This window comes from Bubalus bubalis, chromosome 14, assembly GCF_019923935.1.
Source record: "Bubalus bubalis isolate 160015118507 breed Murrah chromosome 14, NDDB_SH_1, whole genome shotgun sequence".
NCBI classification, from domain to species: Eukaryota; Metazoa; Chordata; class Mammalia; order Artiodactyla; family Bovidae; genus Bubalus; species Bubalus bubalis.
Window position 1 is genome coordinate 40,446,319 of NC_059170.1, and position 21,671 is coordinate 40,467,989.

The window sequence follows — 21,671 nt, forward strand, 5'->3', positions numbered from 1 at the left end:
ACGATTAAAAAATTAAATGAATAAGATTTGCTGCCTTACAGTAAGCAAAATATAATGCTGGATTTGTAAATGGTATTTTTAGCTTTCCAAGATAATTATGCTAAGTTAAAAAATAAATATACAACGTGTAGATTGATGACTACTTCTCTTTGTAAATAAAAAATCACTCACATTTGCATAGAAAAATGCACAAAAGTATTATTAAAATGGTTAATCACAGCTTATTTAGTTTTCAATCCTTTGCCTTCTATTTCCTAATTTTCTGTAATTTATATGTATTACCTTAATTATCAGAAAAATAGTATTCTTACTTTGAAGTCTTTATTGTTTCATGAAGTGTTAAATGTTTTAAAAGGAAAAGAAAACTTTCAAAATTTCAGACACTTCATTTAAGCATCTCCACCAAGTACAAAATCTTCTTCACCACCCTAGAAGCAAGACATTCTCAAAGAACCACAGTGAGAGCTGAGAATCAATATTCTTCAGAGAATAGAAACTCAGGATGACTGACACCACTGAAAGAGAAGAATGATTCATTTATTAAATCAGCCTTGTTGTCATAGAGAACATTATTCTGTGAATGTGGTCAGGATGGGCTAAAACTCTAAATCTAGAAATATGTCCCTCATTCTCCCCTGAAAAGCACACCTGCAGATGCCTGCTCCATGTGCACACGGCACCTGCACGTCCAGTCCCAACATTCACATGTGATATTCACTTCACAGTGACAGGTGTTGGACTCAGGTTACAATTTATATGAGAACACAAGACTTAGGGCTAACTGTGGAGGTCCTTTCAAATACAGGTAGAACTTCTTCAGTCCCTAGTTGATGAAAAGGTGAACAAATTAGCTGCCCTTTTCCACACATCCATGGATAAGCAAATACTGAGCACTCCAAAAATATAGAGCACCTCCGGTAAGGAACTTGTCATCTATAGGAGAGCTACCATGTGCACCTGAATAATCATACAGTTCAAAATGGGATTATTACCTTTTTAATTTAGTCAAACATTGGTTATGCAGTAATTACTATTACTGCTTTTTTCATTTTCCCTATGTTTCTACTTTTCTTTCAGAATTTGTCTTTTTCAATTTGACTCATAAAAGAGTGACTTCTGAGCAATTCCAAGTACGAGGAGCCTGGCTCAGGTCATTACTTGAGCCCACACAGAGTACAGAAAAGTAACTAACCACCTTTTTCTCAATTATCATGTCTTTTATCAGAAGCATGATAGCTATAAAAACAATAGGGAGAGTTTTAAAATCTTTCACTGTAAACAAAATCTTTGTTTCACCAATAATTTGTATTCCCTTCTCTCTAAACTCCCTACCAACATCTCCCTGTATGATTAGCCCTCTGTCCCTTCAATTCTGACATCTTCCTGCAGTAATTGGGCAGCTGGAATTCAATGTTAGTGACTAATTCAAAATCAAGAGGGTAGGGGCTCCCCAGGTGATGGACACCTGATGGACAAATATAACAATGGCATGAGTCTTGACTCAAGAAACCACAGAGACCCAGATGATCTTACCTGAGTGTATCCTGCTAAGCAGTCACTTACTGGAGGGTCAGTTAAGCTCATGATCTACTTGTAATTCAGTTTTGTGAGATAACAAAGATGAAGACATGGGAGTTGTAATAGGGAAGAAAGGGCAGTGAAGCGATTGATTCGTAGGAAGAAGATGGTGTCTTGGTGAAGAAATGTCCATTAGGGAGAATGTCCCCAGACACTTAAGGGACAGGGTGGGGCAGGCCCATGTGACATCGTAGCATTGATGGATGTTGGCCTTTCTAGGACCCTCCTCATAAAAAAAAAACCAAACATCTACAATACATTTTATAGTTTTGTTGGGGTTAACATGATTGCGGGCTTCCTAGGTGTCTCAGTGGTAAAGGATCCACCTGCAAAGCAGGAGACATGGGTTTGATCCCTGAGTCAGCAAGATCCCCTGAAGAAGGAAATGGCAACTCACTTCAGTATTCTTGCCTGGGAAATCCCAGGGACAGAGAAGCCTGGCGGGCTACAGTCCACGGGATACCAAGAGTTGGAAATGACTGAGTGATTAAATAACAACAACAAAACTTGAATGCAATTCATGATGGATTCATTATTATACAGTTATTATTAATATAATAATTTTCCACTGATGTAGAAAGAAATAGAGATTAAACATGTTCACAGGACATGAAAGAATACAGGGCTGCAGGCACCTTGCCCTCTGTGTTTCCTGGGTCCCTCAGCCTTGAAAGCAGGTACACCAGGCACAGGAATTAGGGGCACAAAGTAGTGAATTCACCACGATGTCAACTCAGTGATTTTATTGATGGGCTGGCCTGGGCCCTGTCACATTTCTCTTGGTCAGAGACAGAGCCCTGGAGGAAACCTCTGGTCTGAGGACTGCAGGAAGCCCCTGGTTTACTCCTACTCTAGAAATCAGCACTGTTTTCCTAGATTTAAGCTTTTAAAAAGCTAAGCTCTCCTGCTGACCTGCCTGCTACAGAAAACAGTATTCGTGGGAAATATCAGCAAGTCACTTACAGGTGAAGGTCATAATATCTTATATTTCTGTTGAGGCCATCGATTGTTTTCATGTCTTCTGGAGTCAGTTCAAAGTCAAACACCTGGAAGAAAAGAAGAATCACATTGACCTCTCCCCCAAGGAGCTGGCCTCCCCCTGGGGACTGGAGGACTTTCCAGCTGAATGGAGACAAGAAGAGGGGACAGGGAAGACATGTTTGTCCTCAGTTTCCAGATGAATAAGCCTGGGACCTTCTGCTGAGTCTCACCTATCCCTTCCCACACCTTCTCCTTCTCTGTTCACCTCACAAACATTACAGTGCATCAGTCACTTATCTTTCTAAGTGAATTACTTGAGACAAAAAACAAGAAATCTAAAATCGTTTTTTTTTTCCAAACACACTGTTTTTAGACGCTCCTGACTTGATACCTGAACCTGAGCTGACATTAGACTGATTGCCTCTCACCAACATACCCCAAGGGTGACAGCGTTCAGCTGAAGCAATGCAGGAAGGAGGCTCCCCTGAGAAAGCCTGTTTAGGAATTTGATATGAAACTACTCATTATCTATGATTGAATCTAAAAAAAAACTTTATGTATATACCTTCGTGGAGAAAGTTATGAGAAGTGTTTGAACATTAAGGAACAACAAATTATTAAAAATTCACATCATAACAATGAAATGGAAAGCTTAATTTTGTAGAGAAATTCATTTTCTCTGAAGTGATCTCTTGTTTCAATGCAACATGAACCAAAGACTTAAACACATATTCTGTTGTGGAAGGCGGTATAGTAGTACTGAATTTTAAATAAGAGAAGAGCTAGTCAAAAACAGTCAAAACATCCTTAAAATAGAAGAACGTACCATGCTGAAAAGCAAAACCTATTTTTTACTTCAGTAACACAGTACAGAAATAGTTAAATAGAAAAGAGTGGGCAGAAATGCACTTATGGACACTTGATATGTGACAGAGTTGACAATGAAAATGTGGAAATGGGCAGTTGTTTTTGTTATTCAGTCACTTAGTATGTCCGACTCTTTGTGACCCCAAAGGAAGAGGTTTTTTTCCCCACTCACTGACTGAGAATCATATCACTGTGCTGAAAAGAAGACTAGGTTAGTTGCCTTATTCTAGCCAATAAAAACTATACAGAGAAGTCTTCAGGCTCCTCTAACAAGAGCCACATCCACCTGCTAAAGCAGAACTCCCGAGCTGCTCAGCACTGAACTCCAAATGCACAAAAGAGCCCAGCCTGGAGGACAACAGCTTAGCTGAGCGCAGGCTGATTTTCAAACCACAGATTCAGAGATACATGAACTCCGCATTAAATCCTGAAACTGGGGAGAGTTTCCTGTACAGCTAAGGGCACAATAATGGTCTCCTATAAATAAATCAAAAGAGAAACAACCTAGCTAAAGTGGGCAAAGTCATTAAGAGGAACTTCACAAAGACAGAAACTCAAAAAGAGTAAATGTATGAAGATGAAAGCCTATTAGTATTCAGGGAAATACTAAATAAAACCACAATGCTTTGGAAGTTAAAGATAATTTTTGTGCCCCCAAATTCACATGTTATGATGTTAAAAATGGAGGCTTTAAAGGAGGATTAGGTAATGATGGCAGAACCCTCACAAATGAGATTTCAAGAATACCATATTCATATAAGAGATTTGGGAGAGCTCTGTTGCCCCTCCAACATGTAAAGATACAAGGAGAAACCTGTGACCTGGAAGAGAGCCCTCACCCAACCACACGGACCCTGATCTCAGATCTACAGCTTCGCAACTGTGAGAAACAAATTTAATTTTTTTCACAGCCACTCAGCCTGTGGTGTTTTGTTAGAGCAGTTCAAACAGTCTAAGAAAAATCACATGATGCAATTTTATCAATTGAGAACAGAGAAACTACGATATTTTCCTTAGGAAACCTCTGCCCACAGCCCTGCTCATCACCTGCATGTTCTCTTTGATCCACTTCTTGTTGTTGCCCTTGGCCAGAACCACAACCCCACGTTGTATCTGGTAGCGAAGGGCAACCAGAGCTGCCGTTTTCTTGTGCTTTTGGGCAATGGCAGAGAGAACCGGGTCCTCCAGGAGAACGGGGTGGTTTTGGTTCACCCTGGAAGGAATTTCAGAAATGCTGAGGAGCTGAGACTACACAGTTTCTAAGGAGGCTCCTCAAACAGACCAAGTAGGTCCACTCTAGACCAATGCTTCCCAAAGTCTGGTCCAGGGACCAGCAGCATCAGCATCACTTGGGATCTTTTTAGAAATACAAATTCCATGGCTGAGCTGAAGACAAACTGAATCAGAACCTCAACTGAGTCACTTCCCATTCTGTGTTTACAGAGCTCTGCAGGTGATCCGGGTGCATTATTGAGTTGAGACCAGAATGCAAAATTGTGGATTACTTTCTTTAATTCTCTGGGGATGTTTTTCTTCTGCAGTCAAGGGCATGAATAGAGAAACAGTAGGGAAAGCCCAGGAATTCTTTTTAAATTTCACTTTTTAAGGTATTGATAAAAATTGAGTAGTCTCAAAATAAGAGACATTTATTTCATCATTATTTTTTTAGGATGTTCACAGAAATGCTTCAAACTGAAATTTCTTCTATCATTATATACCAAGCAGTTACATATTATCCAAATTTTAGATATGAGCTAAGTGAGTCTTGCAACATCTATTTTTACAAATGTGTTAATAATTAATAAGTAAATCATTACATCAGCTTGTGTCCCTGGTCTCAACTGGAGGATTATATATAGATTTCAATGCAGACATTTGTTATTGATGAGTCTACAAGTTAATACAATGTAGAGAAATTGTCTGGGTGATGGGAAGATAAAAAAGAAGGATTAATTTCATCCCACCCCTCTCTCCCCTCTGCCTATGAGATTTATCTGAGTACTGTGTTATTTAAATTGTTTCATCAAAAAATGAATTTCAGGGAAACTCCCAGATGTCTTCATTAGGATTCAATACCATTCTTTTACTCGCTGGGATCCCAGAGCAGCATAGGCAACAAGAACAATTTCATGTGACTTGCAGAAATCCAACAGTTTGCTCTGGTTGAGATAAGGGTGACATTCCACCTGTAGAATGCCCAAAGAGAAGAGTGTCAGATTATATGCAAAGGCAATATTAATATGACAGAGAAAGATTAAAAGTTTTCAAAGGCTAAAGGAAAGACTAGAACATTAAATGAAAACGGGAAATGTCAACATTTACAGAGAAACAGAAAAAAGTGTATTTATACAGTTAATTTTATGATAGACATGGATGAGAGAACCAATCCAATATTGAGTAATCGAAAGCTGTGCTCTACATTTGAGTAGATGTTCCTGAGTAAATATTTTATAAATTACTAGTATCACCTTGAGCCTTTAACTTCACCCTCTAACCTGGATGATTTTCATCACCAACACGTTTTTCTGAACTATGCTCCCTGTTTAAGACTCATAAATGCTGAGACAACTAGACCAAGAATTCAGACATCAGAACCCCACACAAACCCTTAAAATCCATCTCATCTGTTTTGACTCTTTATTAATTTACTTCTGATTCCATGTTTTCATCATCTTCCTTCCTGTATGCAGTTCTCTTCAGGGCATTTTTCCCTCTATCGGCTTATCCTTTCATCTCAGGGAAATGCCTCCTTCCTCTAGTTCTGAGTTCTACCCACAGTTTAGAAGGAAGGCATCCCACCTTTTCCACCCAGACTGTCAAGCAGAGATACTGCTACAGATTCTATTCACACCATCCAGAGAGGCTCTGCTCTCTAGAATCCTCTGACCCACAAAGGTCAGATGAACAGGAGGGGAGGACAGACAGACATCTGGCTCCAAGGCAAGAAAGAGGTTGTGAAGAGCAGGAGGGAGAGGAGCCGAGCTGCTCACCTGGTTGCAGACAGGCTTGTACTTTAGCCCTGGCTTGTTCAGGATCCTCTCCAGCTGTTTGTGGTTGAAGTTGGACACCCCGATGGACTTGGCCAGCCCTGCATCCTTACACTTCTCCAGGGCCTGGGAGGGAGGGGTGGTGAACAGTCATGAACAGTCACTTGGAATGGGCAATAGAATAAGAATAAATGCTGAAAAACATCAGTAATCACACTTATCCATCAAGAATTACCTTTGACTACCAAGAAGAAAAACTGGGAAGAAGGTCATGATATAAAAAGAAAAACTACTGCCCGCACCTTAGAAAAACTCCAGAGAAGATACATCACATGGAAGGGAAAAGATAACTGTCTACACTGTCCCAAATTCTCCTCCTCCATTCCTCTCTGTGAACATTTCAGCAATGGTTTCCTCCACACAACCCCAGCATCTGTGCCCTTAGATTCATGAACTGCTGAGTCTGATGGTCCACAGCCCATTCTCACAGGTGGAAGAAATAAAGGGAGTTCCCCCTCTTCTGGATCCTCCCCTGGTTCTCTCCTCCCTAGACTCACCTCCCACGTGCAACAGAAATCCACTGAGTCAAATATAAGTTTTCCATTTTCGTCTTTTGGAAATAATTCCTCCCCTGGCTGGAATAGAAGAAGTCATTTTAGACATGTCACAAAATAATTTCTCTGCATTTACAGACTGTCAGGCACCAGGGAGTAAACCTCTATCAGGTAGGTTCACAAATTTCTAAATATTAATATTTGCAAAGTGATTTGCATATTTGGAGTTCTCAGCAATACCTTTAGGAAGGAGACTTATTCCAATCTCTTACACTCAATATATGTTGTAATAAATACAATTTTTCTAGGTCCTAAAAGGGACTCACCGTGACTTCTCTGAATTTTGTCTGCTCCTTGTACTTGCCTATTTTGAAATCCTTTTCTGGGCTGGGAATGGCAGTAAGTTACATGACATAATTTCCAGAATAAAAATTTCAGTGTTCATATGGTGAGATATCAGAAATTCTTTTCCCTCTGAGCATCAGGCACCCTAGGGCAGGCATGTGAACCAGCAAGGCTATCTTTAGGTGGATATGGAATGTGGACGATCCACACATGCTCTCAAATATTCATGACCATGAGCCTCAAACCGCCCCAAGGTCATATTTGCCTCCAATGGAAAATGTTCAGTAAAAAATAAAGTAAATCATGAGTAGTGTCCTGATAAGGGATAGAAGAAAGGAGACATTTCTGAACACTGTTGCAAATCCTCAAAACTCTCTGGGTCTGGGACTTGCCATCTACATAGTCCACTAAGCTATTTTGCATTAGATGGCTTGAGTTTATTTCTGTAACTTGAAATCAACAGTTCTAAGTAAACCATGCTTAATGGCTAAGTGCAGTCTACAAACCTCATCGTGAAGACAGGCAAGAGTGTAGGCAATGTCCCCCAATTTCCTATACAGTTAAGAGATTTGACTCACCTAGAGGAAGCACCACCAAATCTGCTCAACTTGAAAGAGTAAAAGACAAGATTAACTCATCATGTTCAATGTAAGGCAGTGTCGTGCTCATCAGGGCTGCACCAAACTCTTGGTTCATGAAATCCCCAGACACTCAGGAGTCGTAACAAGGACTGTGTGCAGAACTGGCTGACTTCTATTTCCTTTAACTTTTCAGGCAGAGCCTCAGATTATTAACTCCTTTCAAAAAACTCAGTAAAAATATCACAAAGGATTATTTGGGGGATTCTACTCTAGTGTAATCATCCTTTCAACCTACTAAGGAAAATCTTTATTCAACTATCCATGCAAGTTTATACACATTCTAACACAAGATATAACATTGATGTGATCACACAAATTTCTAACCTTCAGAGCCATCGGATAATGCATAATATAGAGATCAACATAGTCCAGTTGAAGATTTTTCAGTGAGTTTTCCAAGGCTGGTCGGACCAACTCTGGTCGAAGGGAAGTCAACCAAAGCTGTAGAGGTTAAAGAATGAAAGTTGCATTAATAATACACGAGGTAATTTTTTTCTTTTTCTTTTTCTTTTTTTTTTTTTTTTTTTGAGGCTTGTGGGATATTACTTCCCCTACCAAGGATGGAATCCCAGCTCATGGCAGTAAAGCACCAAGCACACTGAACCACCAGGGAACTCTAACACTTTGGGAATATACCAATAAGCATAGTTCCCCAAACAACTCCACCAAAGGATCCTTTTATGTAATTGTCATCTGGGCACAATCACTTGCACATCTGCACACACACAACACACACAGTACCTTTGAAGTGCAGAATATGTCTTTTCTCTTCACAGTGCCATCTGCAATCTTGCTTCGAATGACCTGGCCAATCTCCTCTTCATTTTGGTAGACATGAGCACAGTCAATATGGCGGAACCCAACCTCTATAGCGAATGGGGTGAATTCCAGAGCTTCCTTCTTAGCAACCTACATAAGCAACAAAGGTAGAAGTTGAATATCCACATAAGATATGGCTAGGCACAAGCTTTGATCTTTCCAAAAATCAACTTTTTTCTGTGTCCTTGGTTAGTTCTGTATGTATAGTGATGAACCCCTGTCAGTTTCCCTTAACATTCCTAATAAGTAATTAAATGAACACTACCCAGGAACCCTTCAACTTCAGGTGATCAGTGGCTGATTGCTGGTATCAGAGGATGGCAAAATCACCTTTAGGTTCAGTGACTTGATGAAAGAACTCAAAGGACTCAACAAAATGTTGTAGTCATGAATATGATTTATAATGTGAGGTGTTTAAAGCAAAATGATCAAAGTTACAAGGTGCCTGGTAAAAGTATCAAGAACCAAGATGAAAGCTTCTGAGATTTCTATCTACCAATGAAGCCACACAGAATACACCCCAAAAAATGTATCTTTTCAAGGTGTACAATGTGATGTTCTCATATAAGTTATTCTTGTTATTCACTTGTCTGTCGTGTCTGACTCTTTGCAACCCCGTGGACAGCAGCACTCCAGGTTTCCCTGTTCTTCACCATCTCCCAGAGTTTGCTCAAACTCATGTCCATCGAGAGAGTAATGCCATCAAACCTTCTCATCCTCTGTCCCCTCCTTCTCCTCTTGCTCTAAATCTTTCCCAGAATCAGGGTGTTTTCCCATGAGTTGTCACTAGCATCAAGTAGTCAAAGTATTGGAGCTTCAGCTTTAGCATCAGTCATTCCAAGGAATATTCAGGGTTGATTTTCTCAAGGATTGACTAGTTTGATCTGCTGGCTGTCCAAGGGACTCTCAAGAGTCTTCTCCAACATCACTGTTCAAATGCATCAATTCTTTGGTGCACAGCCTTCTTTATGGTCCAGTACTTACATCCATACACAAACATGACTACTGGAAAAACAATAGCTTTGACAATATGGACCTTTGTGGGCAAAGTAATGTCTCTGCTTTTTAATACACTGTCCAAGTTTGTTATAGCTATTCTTCCAAGGAGAAAGTGTCTTTTAATTTCCTGGCTACACACCATTCACAGTAATTTTGGAGACAAAAAAGAAAAAAATAGAGTCTCTCACTGTTTCCATTGTTTCCCCATCTATTTGCCATAAAGTTATGGGACAGGATGCCATGATCATAGTTTTTCAAATGTGTAGTTTTAAGCCAGGTTTTTCACTCTCCACTTTCACCTTCATCAAGAGGCTGTTTAATTTCTCTTCACTTTCTGCCGTTAGGGTGATGTCATTTGCATATATGAGGTTACTGATATTTCCCAAGGCAATCTTGATTCCAGCTTGAGTTTCATCCAGCCTGGCATTTCTCAGGATTGTACTTACTCATATAAGTATCCATTCTTAATAATTACCACAAGCAAGCTAGTTAACACCATCACCTCACATAGCTACCTTTTAGAAGTGTTTGTAAGAAGATATAGATCTAGTCTCTATAAATCTCAAGATATAGCCCATTATTTTTAACTGTAGTCAACTTGCTGTACATCAGGTCTCCAGAATTATGCCTCTTATAACAGAAGGTTGTACCCTTGACCAACATCTTTCCATTTTTCCCAGGCTTGTCACCAGCTTCTGCTCACCATACCTCTATTCTCTCTGCTATGAGTACCACTATTTTAGATTCCACCTACAAAGAGATCATTCAGTATTTGTCTTTCTATTTCTGGCTTACTTCACTTGTGATTGCAAATGGATTAATTTTGTCTTCAGTGCTCAGTAATATTCCATTTCTTTTTATGTGATTCAGAATCTTTCCCATTTCAAGGAGGTAGATAATTGGTATAACACAGTTCTGCTGGGTCTAGTTCTGATTTTTCTTAAATGCACGGACATTTGGGAATGGGCTTCCCTGGTGGCTCAGATGGTATAGAATCTGCCTGCAATACAGGAGACCTGGGTTCGATCCCTGGGATAGGAAGATCCCCTGGAGAAGGGAAAGGCTACCCACTCCAGTATTCTGGCCTGGAGAATTCCATGGACTGTACAGTAGATGGGATCACAAAGAGTCAGACATGACTGAGTGATGTTCACTTTCAGGGATGTATCTGGGAATGAGCCCATGAGCTTCAGTAACAGCCCTGTCCCTTTCCTCCCCTCAACCCAATGTGCTCTATGAAGTAAACAAATTCTGTCTTCTGTCTGCAAAGTGTCTCTTAATAATTGTTCCATTTTATAAATTAGAATAGTGAGCCTCAAAGTATAAGTCCAGTCCCTTGTCACATATACTCTAAAGACAAGATAGAAAACTTTCTGGCTTACAGTCTAGAGACTTGTCCACTAACCCCTTTTTGACCAAGCACTGCAGACCATACTTGAATAAAAACACATTACAAAACCCCAGGATACATTACAAAACCTGGCCTATAAGGTTGTATCTTATCCCCTCAAGTGATACTAAGGTTCCCATCAGAAGTTTCCAAGCAGAAACAGAAGCACAAGGCAAAAAGCAGCTGGAGTGTTTCTTGCCTGGCACCAAGCAGGTATCCCACAGTAGAAAAGCAATTCTCTCCCATTACTTTTCAGTCACTTCATCTTCAGGACCTTCCACCTCAAATACTTCTCTGGGTCATGTATTATTGGAAGCAGGAAAGAGCTCTTGAACTATTAAAACGTACAGAGAAACCTTGCAACTGCAGTCACCCGCAAAGGAAAGCAGCTGACAGTCAGTGATCTTGACAGCCGAGTCTCACCTCTTCTGCCAAGCTGGGAAAGAGACAGAAACTGGAGAGGAACCCAGACCCAGAGTAATCTAGAGGTGAGCACGGTTTCATACCCTGATGCAGAGTGAAGACTGAATGCTCTCTCCTCTTTAATAGGGCATGGTTCTGGCCTGGTTAGTGGAACAATGTGATCCTTCCAGAGTCACACAGGAGCTCAGTGCTTGACAACCCAAGTCCCTTTCACTCATGTTACATCCACTACTATTTATATCTCGACCTACAACTGCTACTGTTACCTCTGGAGGTGCATAGGTTCCAAATCCCAGGACAGGAATGAAGTGGCCGTCATTAAGTTTCACTCTCTGGCTTTTGGGATCCATTGCCTATTTCTCCTTGGAGTAAGTAGGCTGACGTTTTTCTTCTTCTTTCACAGGTTAGGAATAACAGGAAGGTAACACCCCAGCTGCACCATCCAATGTTAGCAGATATATTGTAGGAGGAGCATGATTAAACCAGTGCCCATTGAGTAAGAACAGGATTGAAATCAGTTAGCTTGTTTGCTTTTTTTTTTTCATCAGCAAAACACTATTATATAATGATGATATGTGCTGAATAATTATTGATCATATTTTAGACTAGAAACTTCCACAAGAGCAATATTTTTTATTTTTCTATTACAAAGCCAATCTCGATCAAACATCACTTGAAGCAATGGTCGTACAGTACAAACACACACGCATACACAAATCACACAATCTAAAAGTGTTTAATAAGCATTTCTGAAAATGTTACCCTTTAATAAAGAATCAAAACTTCTAATGAAAATAAATTTGCCTTTTTTCATTTTCCGCCAACAAGATTATTATGCTTTACAGACCTGACTGGTGAAATCCTGAACATGATATGGAAACCAGACATTTTGCCAAAGTGCTTATTGGAGGTTAATTATTAATAGTTTTAGGATATCATGTGCAGTGTACAAACTCTGAGTGATCATACCTTGTACTTAATTATGTAACTAATAGTACTCTCATAATGTAACTGATACATATTTTACATAATTTACTAACTGTTCCACATTATTCATAAAAGAAAAACCTATAAACAAATTAAAATACAACAAATTTGGAAAGAGTAATGAAAATTGTGATGCACTTATAGACAGGGATATTGTGAAGACAAATAAAATTTAACATGTGCAGTGATGTCAGATAAATGGTGAGATGGGAGGACAGAAGACTCCCATGGGAAAACAATAAAAGAAAGAGAAGGCAGCTGAAAAACCTCATAAGAGCTCTGGAAAACAGTCAAAAAAAGATCTATAACAAAAAAAAGTAAACAGGCAACTAGGAAAAGTCCAGAACAGAATGACAGAAAATTTCATCATGTATTATTCACCTGTACCCTCTTCCTGCCTGGGTCAGTGCAGTCTTGATCAGTTCCAGTTGCCTCCCTCAAACCAGAACGATCAAAGAAAACCTTATGTGCAATGTTCCAACCTACCTGGGGACTGTCTGGATACTGTTGTCTGTTCCACTTAACTCTAAACTTAAACTGAAGAGCAGCTGGAGTGGCTATTACAGTTACAGGAGGAATATATATATATATATATATATATATATATATATATACACACACACACACACACACACACACACACGGACTCAAGGACAAAGGAATAAAGGTAGAGACATAGACTAGATCATGTATTAATAAAACCCTGAATATAACTGGGCTTTGGGGGACATAGGGCATTCAAAAAACATTCATAAATTTACCAGAATCAGAAAACGATTCTCGGGCCAGGCACGATGATGATTCAGAAATGACTAAGACCCCTTAGCTTTCCTGTTGGGCTGATCCCAGGATTAGGAGCATGATGAGCAAACTAATGAAGAAGTCATGACAAGAAACAAATCTACCAAGAGCGAAATTTTACCTGCTGTTTCAAGTACCCAGTGATGAACACAAACATACACAGGAACACACACAGGAATACACACACATCGCTTCTCGGCCTTTTGGCTAAGATCAAGTGTAGTATCTGTTCTTATCAGGAATACACACACACACACAGCAACACACACAGGAACATACACACACACATCTGGATGGGGCAGTGCACACTTATAAGGGATGGAATGAGTTTGGACCCAGCCATCAGAGTTCTGCTCCAGCACCTTGGGACCCACACGGTCCAGAAGCCTCTGCTCACACTTGGCTCTGGTGTAGCCTCTCTCACCTCCCACCAAGCTGCCAGCATGCCCTGGGGAAGGGGTGACCCTGCCAGCATCAGCTCCAGTTCTGCCCCAGATCCTCCAGGCACAAAGACTGCACAGGGTCCTGTCCACACATGGACACCCCTGCAAGACCAGAACAGGTAAGTTTTTCACCTAATTTCATAGGGATTTTTCCTTGGTGGCTCACTGGTAAAGAATCTGCCTGCAGTGTGGGACACCTGGATCAATCTCTGGGTTGGGAAGATCCCCTGGAGAAGGGAACAGCTACCCACTCCAGTATTCTAGCCTGGAGAATTCCATGGACTGTAAGAGTTGGACATGACAGAGCGACTTTCACTTCACAGGGAGAGAGGAAGTTAATGAAGAGAGAGGAATTTTTGTCAAATGAAACAATAAGAATAAACACCTTAAAAAAAATCAGCTATGAGATAGACATTGATAGTTTACCAATAATTTACCAGAATTGAGAAACATAAGAAGAATGCTACCTTAACTAGAGAATGGAGCATACTAACATTTACAGTGTAGGGGTTCCAGAAGCAGAAGAGAGGAGGAAAGGGGCAGAAAATGTATCTGAAGAAAGTATGGCTAAAATTCTCTTAACCTAAGACTTCCCTGGTTGTCCAATGGTCAGGACTCTGTGCTTCCACTGCACGGGGCACAGGTTCCGAACCTGGTCAGGGAACTACTTATCAAAGGTGATTAAAATCATGAGATGGGGGATATTCCTGGATTACCTGGATCACTCTGGTATATTCAGAGTCCTTATACATGGGACCTGGCTGTAGTCGAAGAAAAGGTGGCAAGATAGGAGCATTAGATAAGATAATCAAAGACACTATGTGCTGTCTCTGAAGATGTTGGAAGAGTGTCCAAGACAGAAAATGAAGCGTTCTCTTGTTGTACAGTGACATAGTCAAGTATGACTCTTTGCTCCCCATGGACTGTAACACACAAGGATTCCCTGTCCTTCACTATCTCCTGGGGTTTGCTCAAACTCATGTCCATTGAGTCAATGATGCCATCAAACCAGCTCATCCTCTGTCGCACCCTTCTCCTCCTGCCCTCAGTCTTTCTTGCATCAGGGTCTTTTCCAGTGAGTCAGCTCTTTGCATTAGGGTGAAAAATATTGGAGCTTCAGCTTCAGCATCAGTCCTTCCAATGAATGTTTAAGGTTGTTTTCCTGTAGGGTTGACTGCTTTGTTCTCCTTGCCGTTGAAGGGACTGAATCTTCTCCAACACCACCGTTCAAATGCATCAATTCTTCAGACTTCTTTATGGTTCAACTCTCACATCCATACATGACTACTGAGAAAATCATAATTTTGACCATATGAAACTTGGTGGGCAAAGTGATGTCTCTGCTTAATACGCTGTCTAGGTGTGTCATAGATTTTTTTTCCCAAGGACCAAGTGTCTTAATTTCCTGGCTGTAGTCATGGTTCACAGCAATTTTGGAGCCCAAGAAAATAAAATCTGTCACTGTTTTCATTTTTTTCCTCATCTATTTGTCATAAAGTGATGGGACTGGATAGGCTTCCAGGTGGCACTACTGGTAAAGAACCTGCCAATGCAGGAGACATAAGTGACATGGGTTCTACACCTGGGTCAGGAAGATCCCCTGAAGGAGGGCATGCCAACCCACTCCAGTACTCTTGCTAAGGGAATCCCATGGACAGTGGAGCCTGGCCAGCTACAGTCCATAGGGTCGCAAAGAGTCAGACATGACTGAAGCGACTTAGCATGCATCACGCACAATGTGACTGATTGCAATGATCTTATTTTCTTGAATGCTGAAATTTAAGCCAGGTTTTTCACTCTCCTCTATCACCTTAATCAAGAGGCTCTTTGGTTCCTCTTCACTTTCTGCCCAAAAGGTGGAGTTATCTGCATAACTGAAGTTATTGATATTTCTCCCATCAATCTTGATTCCAGACTTTTATTCATCCAGCCCTTCACTTAGCTTGATGTACTCCACATATGAGTCAAATATGCAGGGTGGTAATATACAGCCTTGATGTACTCCTTTCCTGATTTAAACCAGTTCATTGTTCCATGTCTGGTTCTAACTATTGCTTCTTGACCTGCATACAGGTTTATCAGGAGGCAGGTAAGGTTTTCTGTTATTCCCATCTCTTTAAGAATTTTCTACAGTTCGTTGTGATCCACACAGTCAAAGACTTTAAAGCAGTCATGGAAGCAGAAGTAGATGTTTTTATGGAATTCCCTTGCTTTTTCTATGACCCAAGAGATATTGGCAATTAGATCATTGCTTCCTCCACTTTTGTAAATCCAACTTGTAAAAGTTCTCAGTTCACATATTGCTAAAGTCTAGCTTGAAGGATTTTGAGCATTACTTTGCTAGCATGTGAAATGAGTGCAATTTGCAGTAGTTTGAACATACCTTGGCATTGCCCTTTTTTGTGATTGGAATAAAAACTGACTTTTTCCAGTCCTGTGGCCACTGCTTTGCTTTCCAAATTTGCTGGCATATTGAGTGCAGCACTTTAACAGCATCATCTTTTAGGATTTGAAATAGCTCAGCTAGAATTCCATCATGTCTACTAACTTTGCTCATAGTAATGCTTCCTTGGGCTGACTAGACTTCACACTCCAGGATTCTGGCTAGAGGTAAGTGACCACACCATCGTGGTTATCCAGGTCGTTAAGACCTTTTTTGTACAGTTCTTCTATATATTCTTGCACCTCTTTTTCATCTCCTCTGCTTTTATTAGGTCCTTACCATTTTTTTCCTTTATTGTCCTCATCTTTACATGAAAAGTTTCTTTTGTATTTCTAATTTTCTTGAAGAGACATCTAGTCTTTCCCATTCTATTGTTTTAGTCTATTTCTTTGCATTGTTCACTTAAGAAGGCTTTCTTATCTCTCCTCACTATTCCTTGGAATTCTGCACTCAGTTGGGTATATCTTTCCCTCACTCATTTGCCTTTCCCATTTCCTCTTTCCTCAGCTATTTGCAAGGTCTCCTCAGACAGCCGTTTTGCCTTCTTGCATTTCTTTTTCTTCGAGATGGTTTGGTCACCTCCTCGTGTACAGTGTTACAAACGTCATCCATAGTTTCAGGCACTCGATCAATTTAATCCCTTGAGTCTATTAATCATTTCTATTACATCATCATAAGGGATTTTATTTAGGTCATATGTGAATGTTCTAGTGATTTTCCTACTACAGGGAAGGAATACAGGCCCACCTATAAACAGAATATTGGATAAAAGATTTATGAACATGACCCTGCCTACCAGAGTAAGACTCAGTTTTCCCCACAGTCAGTCCCTCCCATCAGGAAGCTTGAAAATCCATCACATGGCAGACAGAGGAGCAAGAATTTCAATCCTATGGCCCTCAGAATGAAAACCACAATTACAGAAAACTAACCAAAATGATCACATGGGATCACACTCTTCTGTAACTCATGAAACTATGAGTCATGCCATACAGGGCCACCCAAGATGGGCGAGTCATGGTGGAGAGTTCTGGCAAAATGTGGTTCACTAGAGAAGGCAATGGAAAACCATTTTAGCATTCTTGCTGTGAGAACCCCATGAATAGAATGAAAAGGCCAAAAAGATATGACACTGAAGGATGAACTCCCCAGGTCAGTAGGTGCCCAATGTGCTACTAGGGAAGAGGGAGAAATAGCACCAGAAAGAATCAAGAGGCCGCGCCAAAGCAGAATTAACGCCCAGTTGTAGAGGTATCTGTTGGTGAAAGTAAAGTCTGATGCTGTAAAGAATAATATTGCCTAGGAACCTGGAATGTTAGGTCTCTAATCCAGATAAACTGGATGTGGACAAACAGGAGATTGCAAGAGGAAACACGGACTCAAATGTGAACTCAAATGGACAGAAATGGGCAAATTTAATTCAGATAACCATTATATCTACTACTGTGGGCAAGAATCCCTTAGAATAAAAGGAGAAGCCCTCATAGTCAAAAAAGATTCCAAAATGCAGTACTTGGGTACAGTCTCAAAAATGACAGAATGATATTGGTTCACTTCCAAGGGAAATCATTTAACATCACAGTAATTGAATTCTATGCCCCAACCACAAATGCTGAAGAAGCTAAAGTTGAAAGGTTCTGTGAAGACCTACAAGACCTTCTAGAACTAACAAAAAAAAGATGTCCTTTTCATGATAGGGAGCTGAAATCCAAAAGTAGGAAGTCAAGAGATAGCTGGAGTAACAGGCAAGTTTGGCTTTGGAGTGCAAACAATGCAGGGCAAAGGCTGACAGAGTTCTGTCAAGAGAACACTCTAGTCATAGCAAAAACCCTCTTCCAACAACACAAGACCTGTTCTCTAGGGGCTGGAAAAGGTGATAAAATAGATTGCCCCCTACAACTTTCAGAAAAGAATGCAGGCCTGCTGGCCTTTGATTTTAGCCCATTGATTTTGAATTTCTGACCTCCACAAATGTAAAACAACAAATTGATGTGTCAAGCCACAAAAATTTTGGCCATTTGTTGGAGCAGCAGAAGTAACTAATACAGACGTGGTTCAAGTCAACCCACCTCCGTCTGCTGCATCATAGGTTTTCATCTCTCTGCTAGATAGTTCCTCTGACCTCGGAGCCAGGTGATCATCTCCCCCAACTGGGAGCCTTTTCCACTTTCTTCAGCAACTGCCCAATTCAGTGGTTCTCAATACAGCAAAGTCTTTGAAAACTGTGTATACTCTATCATTGGTCTCTTCATGCCATTTCTTAAACCCACTCTACTCAGGGTTTGCCTTTACCACTCTTATCAAAGCTGCACTTGACCTTGCCAAGGTTAACTGCCAAATCCAGCAGTCATTTTTCAGTCTTCTCTTACTTGTCCCTTTGGAAGCATTGGACTCTTCTTCCCTCCACTCATTTACTTCACATGCCTTCTAAGAACAGTCCTTCGCACCTCACTAGCCTTGCCTTTTCAGCCTCTTTTGATGGTTCTTTCACTTTAAAAAAAATACTTAGCTTCCTTTTTTATTAATTTATTTACTTTAATTGGAAACTAATTACTTTACAATATTGTAAAGGTTTTTGCCATATATTGACATGAATCAGCCATGGGTATGCATATGTCCCCCTGTGCTGAACCCCCTCCCACCACCTTCCCCATCCCATCCCTCTGGGTTATCCCAATGCACCAGCTTTGAGTGCCCTGTTTCATTCATCAAGCTTGGACTCGTCATATATTTCACATATGGTAATATACACGTTTCAGTGCTATTCTCTCTAATCCTCCCACCCTCACCCCGACCTTCTCCCACGAAGTCCAAATGTCTGTTCTTTATATCTGTGTCTCTTTTGCTGTGTTGCATATGGAGTCATCATTAGCATCTTTCTAAATTCCATATATATGCATTAATATATTGTATTGGTGTTGTTCTTTCTGACTTACTTCACTCTGTATAATAGGCTTCAGTTTCATCCACCTCATTAGAACTGACTCAAATGCATTCTTTTTAATAGCTGAGTAAAGAATTGATGCTTTTGAACTGTGGTGTTGGAGAAGACTCTTGAGAGTCCCTTGGACTGCAAGGAGATCCAACCAGTCCATCCTAAAGGAGATCAGTCCTGGGTGTTCATTGGAAGGACTGATGCTGAAGCTGAAACTCTAATACTTTGGCCACCTCATGCTAAGAGTTGACTCATTGAAAAAGATTCTGATGCTGGGAGGGATTTGGGGCAGGAGGAGAAGGGGACGACAGAGGATGAGATGGCTGGATGGCATCACCGACTCGATAGACATGAGTTTGGGTGAACTCCGGGAGTTGGTGATGGACAGGGAGGCCTGGCGTGCTGTGATTCATGGGGTCACAAAGAGTCGGACATGACTGAGTGACTGAACTGAACTGAACTGAATATTCCATTGTGTATATGTACCACAGCTTTTTTATCCATTCATCTGCTGGTGGACATCTAGCTTACTTCCATGTCCTAGCTATTGTAAACAGTGCTGTGATGAACACTGGGGTACATGTGTCTCTTTCAATTCTGGTTTCCTTGGTATGAACGCCCAGGAGTGAGATTGCTTAGTCATATGGCTGTTCTATTTTCAGTTTTTTAAGGAATCTCCACACTGTTATCCATAGTGGCTGTACTAGTTTGCATTCCGACCAACAGTAAGTGGGTTCCCTTTTCACCACACCCTCTCCAGCATTTATTGTTTGTAGACTTTTTGATAGCAGCCATTTTGACTGGCATGAGATGGTACCTCATTGTAAAAACCCAACTTCTTAATGCTGGCTCCTCATGAAACTTGACTTCCCTGTCTACATCACTCACTGTATAATGTAATATCTCTAATTGTCTACTTTCATGGCTCTAGATGGCAATAAACTTGACAAACCACAAATATAAATATTTTGTCTAAATCTTTGCTCTAACAGACTTCTATGTCCAACTATATGTGTGCATCTTCACTTCAGTACCTGAAGGCATCTCAAAGATACATGTCTATAATTGAACTCATAATCATCCCACAAAAAATGTGCTCTCCCACCATTGTATCCATCTGAGAAAATGTCCCTTAATCACAAACGTCAGGAGTCAACTTTGATTCCCCTTTTCCTTTCACCATTCACCCAATATGTTAGAAACTCTAGTGGATGCTGCCCTTAAAGTATATCCCTATTCTAACAACACTGGCCACTTTTATTGTTCATTCTGTGGCCCAAGCCAGCATCAGTTCAGTTCAATTCAGTCACTCAGTGATGTCCGACTCTTTGTGATCCCATGAATTGCAACACGCCAGGCTTCCCTGTCCATCACCAACTCCCAGAGTTCACTCAGACTCATGTCCATCGAGTCAGTGATGCCATCCAGCCATCTCATCCTCTGTCGTTCCCTTCTCCTCCTGCCCCCAACCCCTCCCAGCATCAGACTCTTTTCCAATGAGTCAACACTTTGCTTGAGGTGGCCAAAGTACTGGAGTTTCAGCTTTAGCATCATTCCTTCCAAAGAAATCCCAGGGCTGATCTCCTTCACAATGGACTGGTTGGATCTCCTTGCAGTCCAAGGGACTCTCAAGAGTCTTCTCCAATACCACAGTTCAAAAGCATCAATTCTTCGGCACTCAGCTTTCTTCACAGTCCAACTCTCACACCCATACATGACCACTGGAAAAACCATAGCCTTGACTAGACGGACCTTTGTTGGCAAAGTAATGTCTCTGCTTTTGAATATGCTATCTAGGTTGGTCATAACTTTCCTTCTAAGGAGTAAGCGTCTTTTAATTTCATAGCTGCAGTCACCATCTGCATCACATCCCATTAAATTCCTGTAGAGCCTTAAAAGAGAGCTCTTTTCCCTCTTTCTCTTCTCAATGTAACAACCACAGTGACTTTTTTTGTTGTTGTTGTTTAACTTTTTTTATTTTATTTATTATTTAATTGAAGGATAATTGCTTTACAGAATTTTGTGGTTTTCTGTCAAACCTCAACATGAATCAGCCATAGGTATACATATATCCCCTCCCTTCTGAACCTCCCTCCCATCTCCCTCCCCATTCCACCCCTCTAGGTTGACACAGAGACCCTGTTTGGGTTTCCTGAGACATACAACAAGTTCCCGTTGTCTATCTATCTTATTACATATGGTAATGTAAGCTTCCATGTTACTCTATCCATACATCTCACTCTTTCCTCCCCACTCCTCATGTCCATAAGTCTATTCTCTATGTCTGTTTCTCCATTGCTGCCCAAGAAATAAATTCTTCAGTACCATTTTTCTAGATTCTATATATATGCATTAGAATACAATGTTTATATTTCTCTTTCAGACTTACATCACTCTGTATAATAGGCTCTAGGTTCACCCACCTTTAGAACTGACTCAAATGCATTCTTTTTTATGGCTGAGTAATATTCCATTGTG

The 21,671-nt window shown here is 40.6% G+C and overlaps 1 protein-coding gene and 1 pseudogene across 2 annotated transcripts; one reads left to right on the top strand and one right to left on the bottom strand.

The window, feature by feature from the left end:
* Positions 1-304: 304 nt before the first annotated feature.
* LOC102398476 (prostaglandin F synthase 1) lies at positions 305-12,016 on the bottom strand. Of its 2 annotated transcripts, XM_006078308.4 has the most exons (9): positions 11,851-12,011; positions 8,695-8,862; positions 8,278-8,394; positions 6,971-7,048; positions 6,417-6,539; positions 5,503-5,612; positions 4,474-4,639; positions 2,542-2,624; positions 305-515 (listed from the first exon to the last, which is right to left on the bottom strand). In XM_006078308.4, exons 1-9 carry the CDS (start codon positions 11,932-11,934, stop codon positions 473-475), a joined length of 972 nt encoding a protein of 323 aa, XP_006078370.3. In that variant the 5' UTR covers positions 11,935-12,011; the 3' UTR covers positions 305-472. The 2 variants fall into 2 exon arrangements, 1 of the variants encoding a protein (XP_006078370.3); XR_003103157.3 differs by lacking the exon at positions 4,474-4,639 and having other exon boundaries at positions 11,851-12,016.
* Positions 12,017-13,559: 1,543 nt separating this feature from the next.
* Positions 13,560-13,639, top strand: LOC112578970 (annotated as a pseudogene).
* Positions 13,640-21,671: the final 8,032 nt, after the last annotated feature.

Excerpts from the sequence above, each read along its gene's own strand:
- LOC102398476 (XM_006078308.4), bottom strand. The coding sequence starts at position 11,934 with ATGGATCCCAAAAGCCAGAGAGTGAAACTTAATGACGGCCACTTCATT. Across the intron at positions 7,049-8,277 it reads ATTATCCGATGGCTCTGAAG|CCAGGGGAGGAATTATTTCC; the intron begins GTTAGAAATTTG and ends CTTCTATTCCAG. Across the intron at positions 6,540-6,970 it reads ATTTCTGTTGCACGTGGGAG|GCCCTGGAGAAGTGTAAGGA; the intron begins GTGAGTCTAGGG and ends CCTCCCTCCCAG.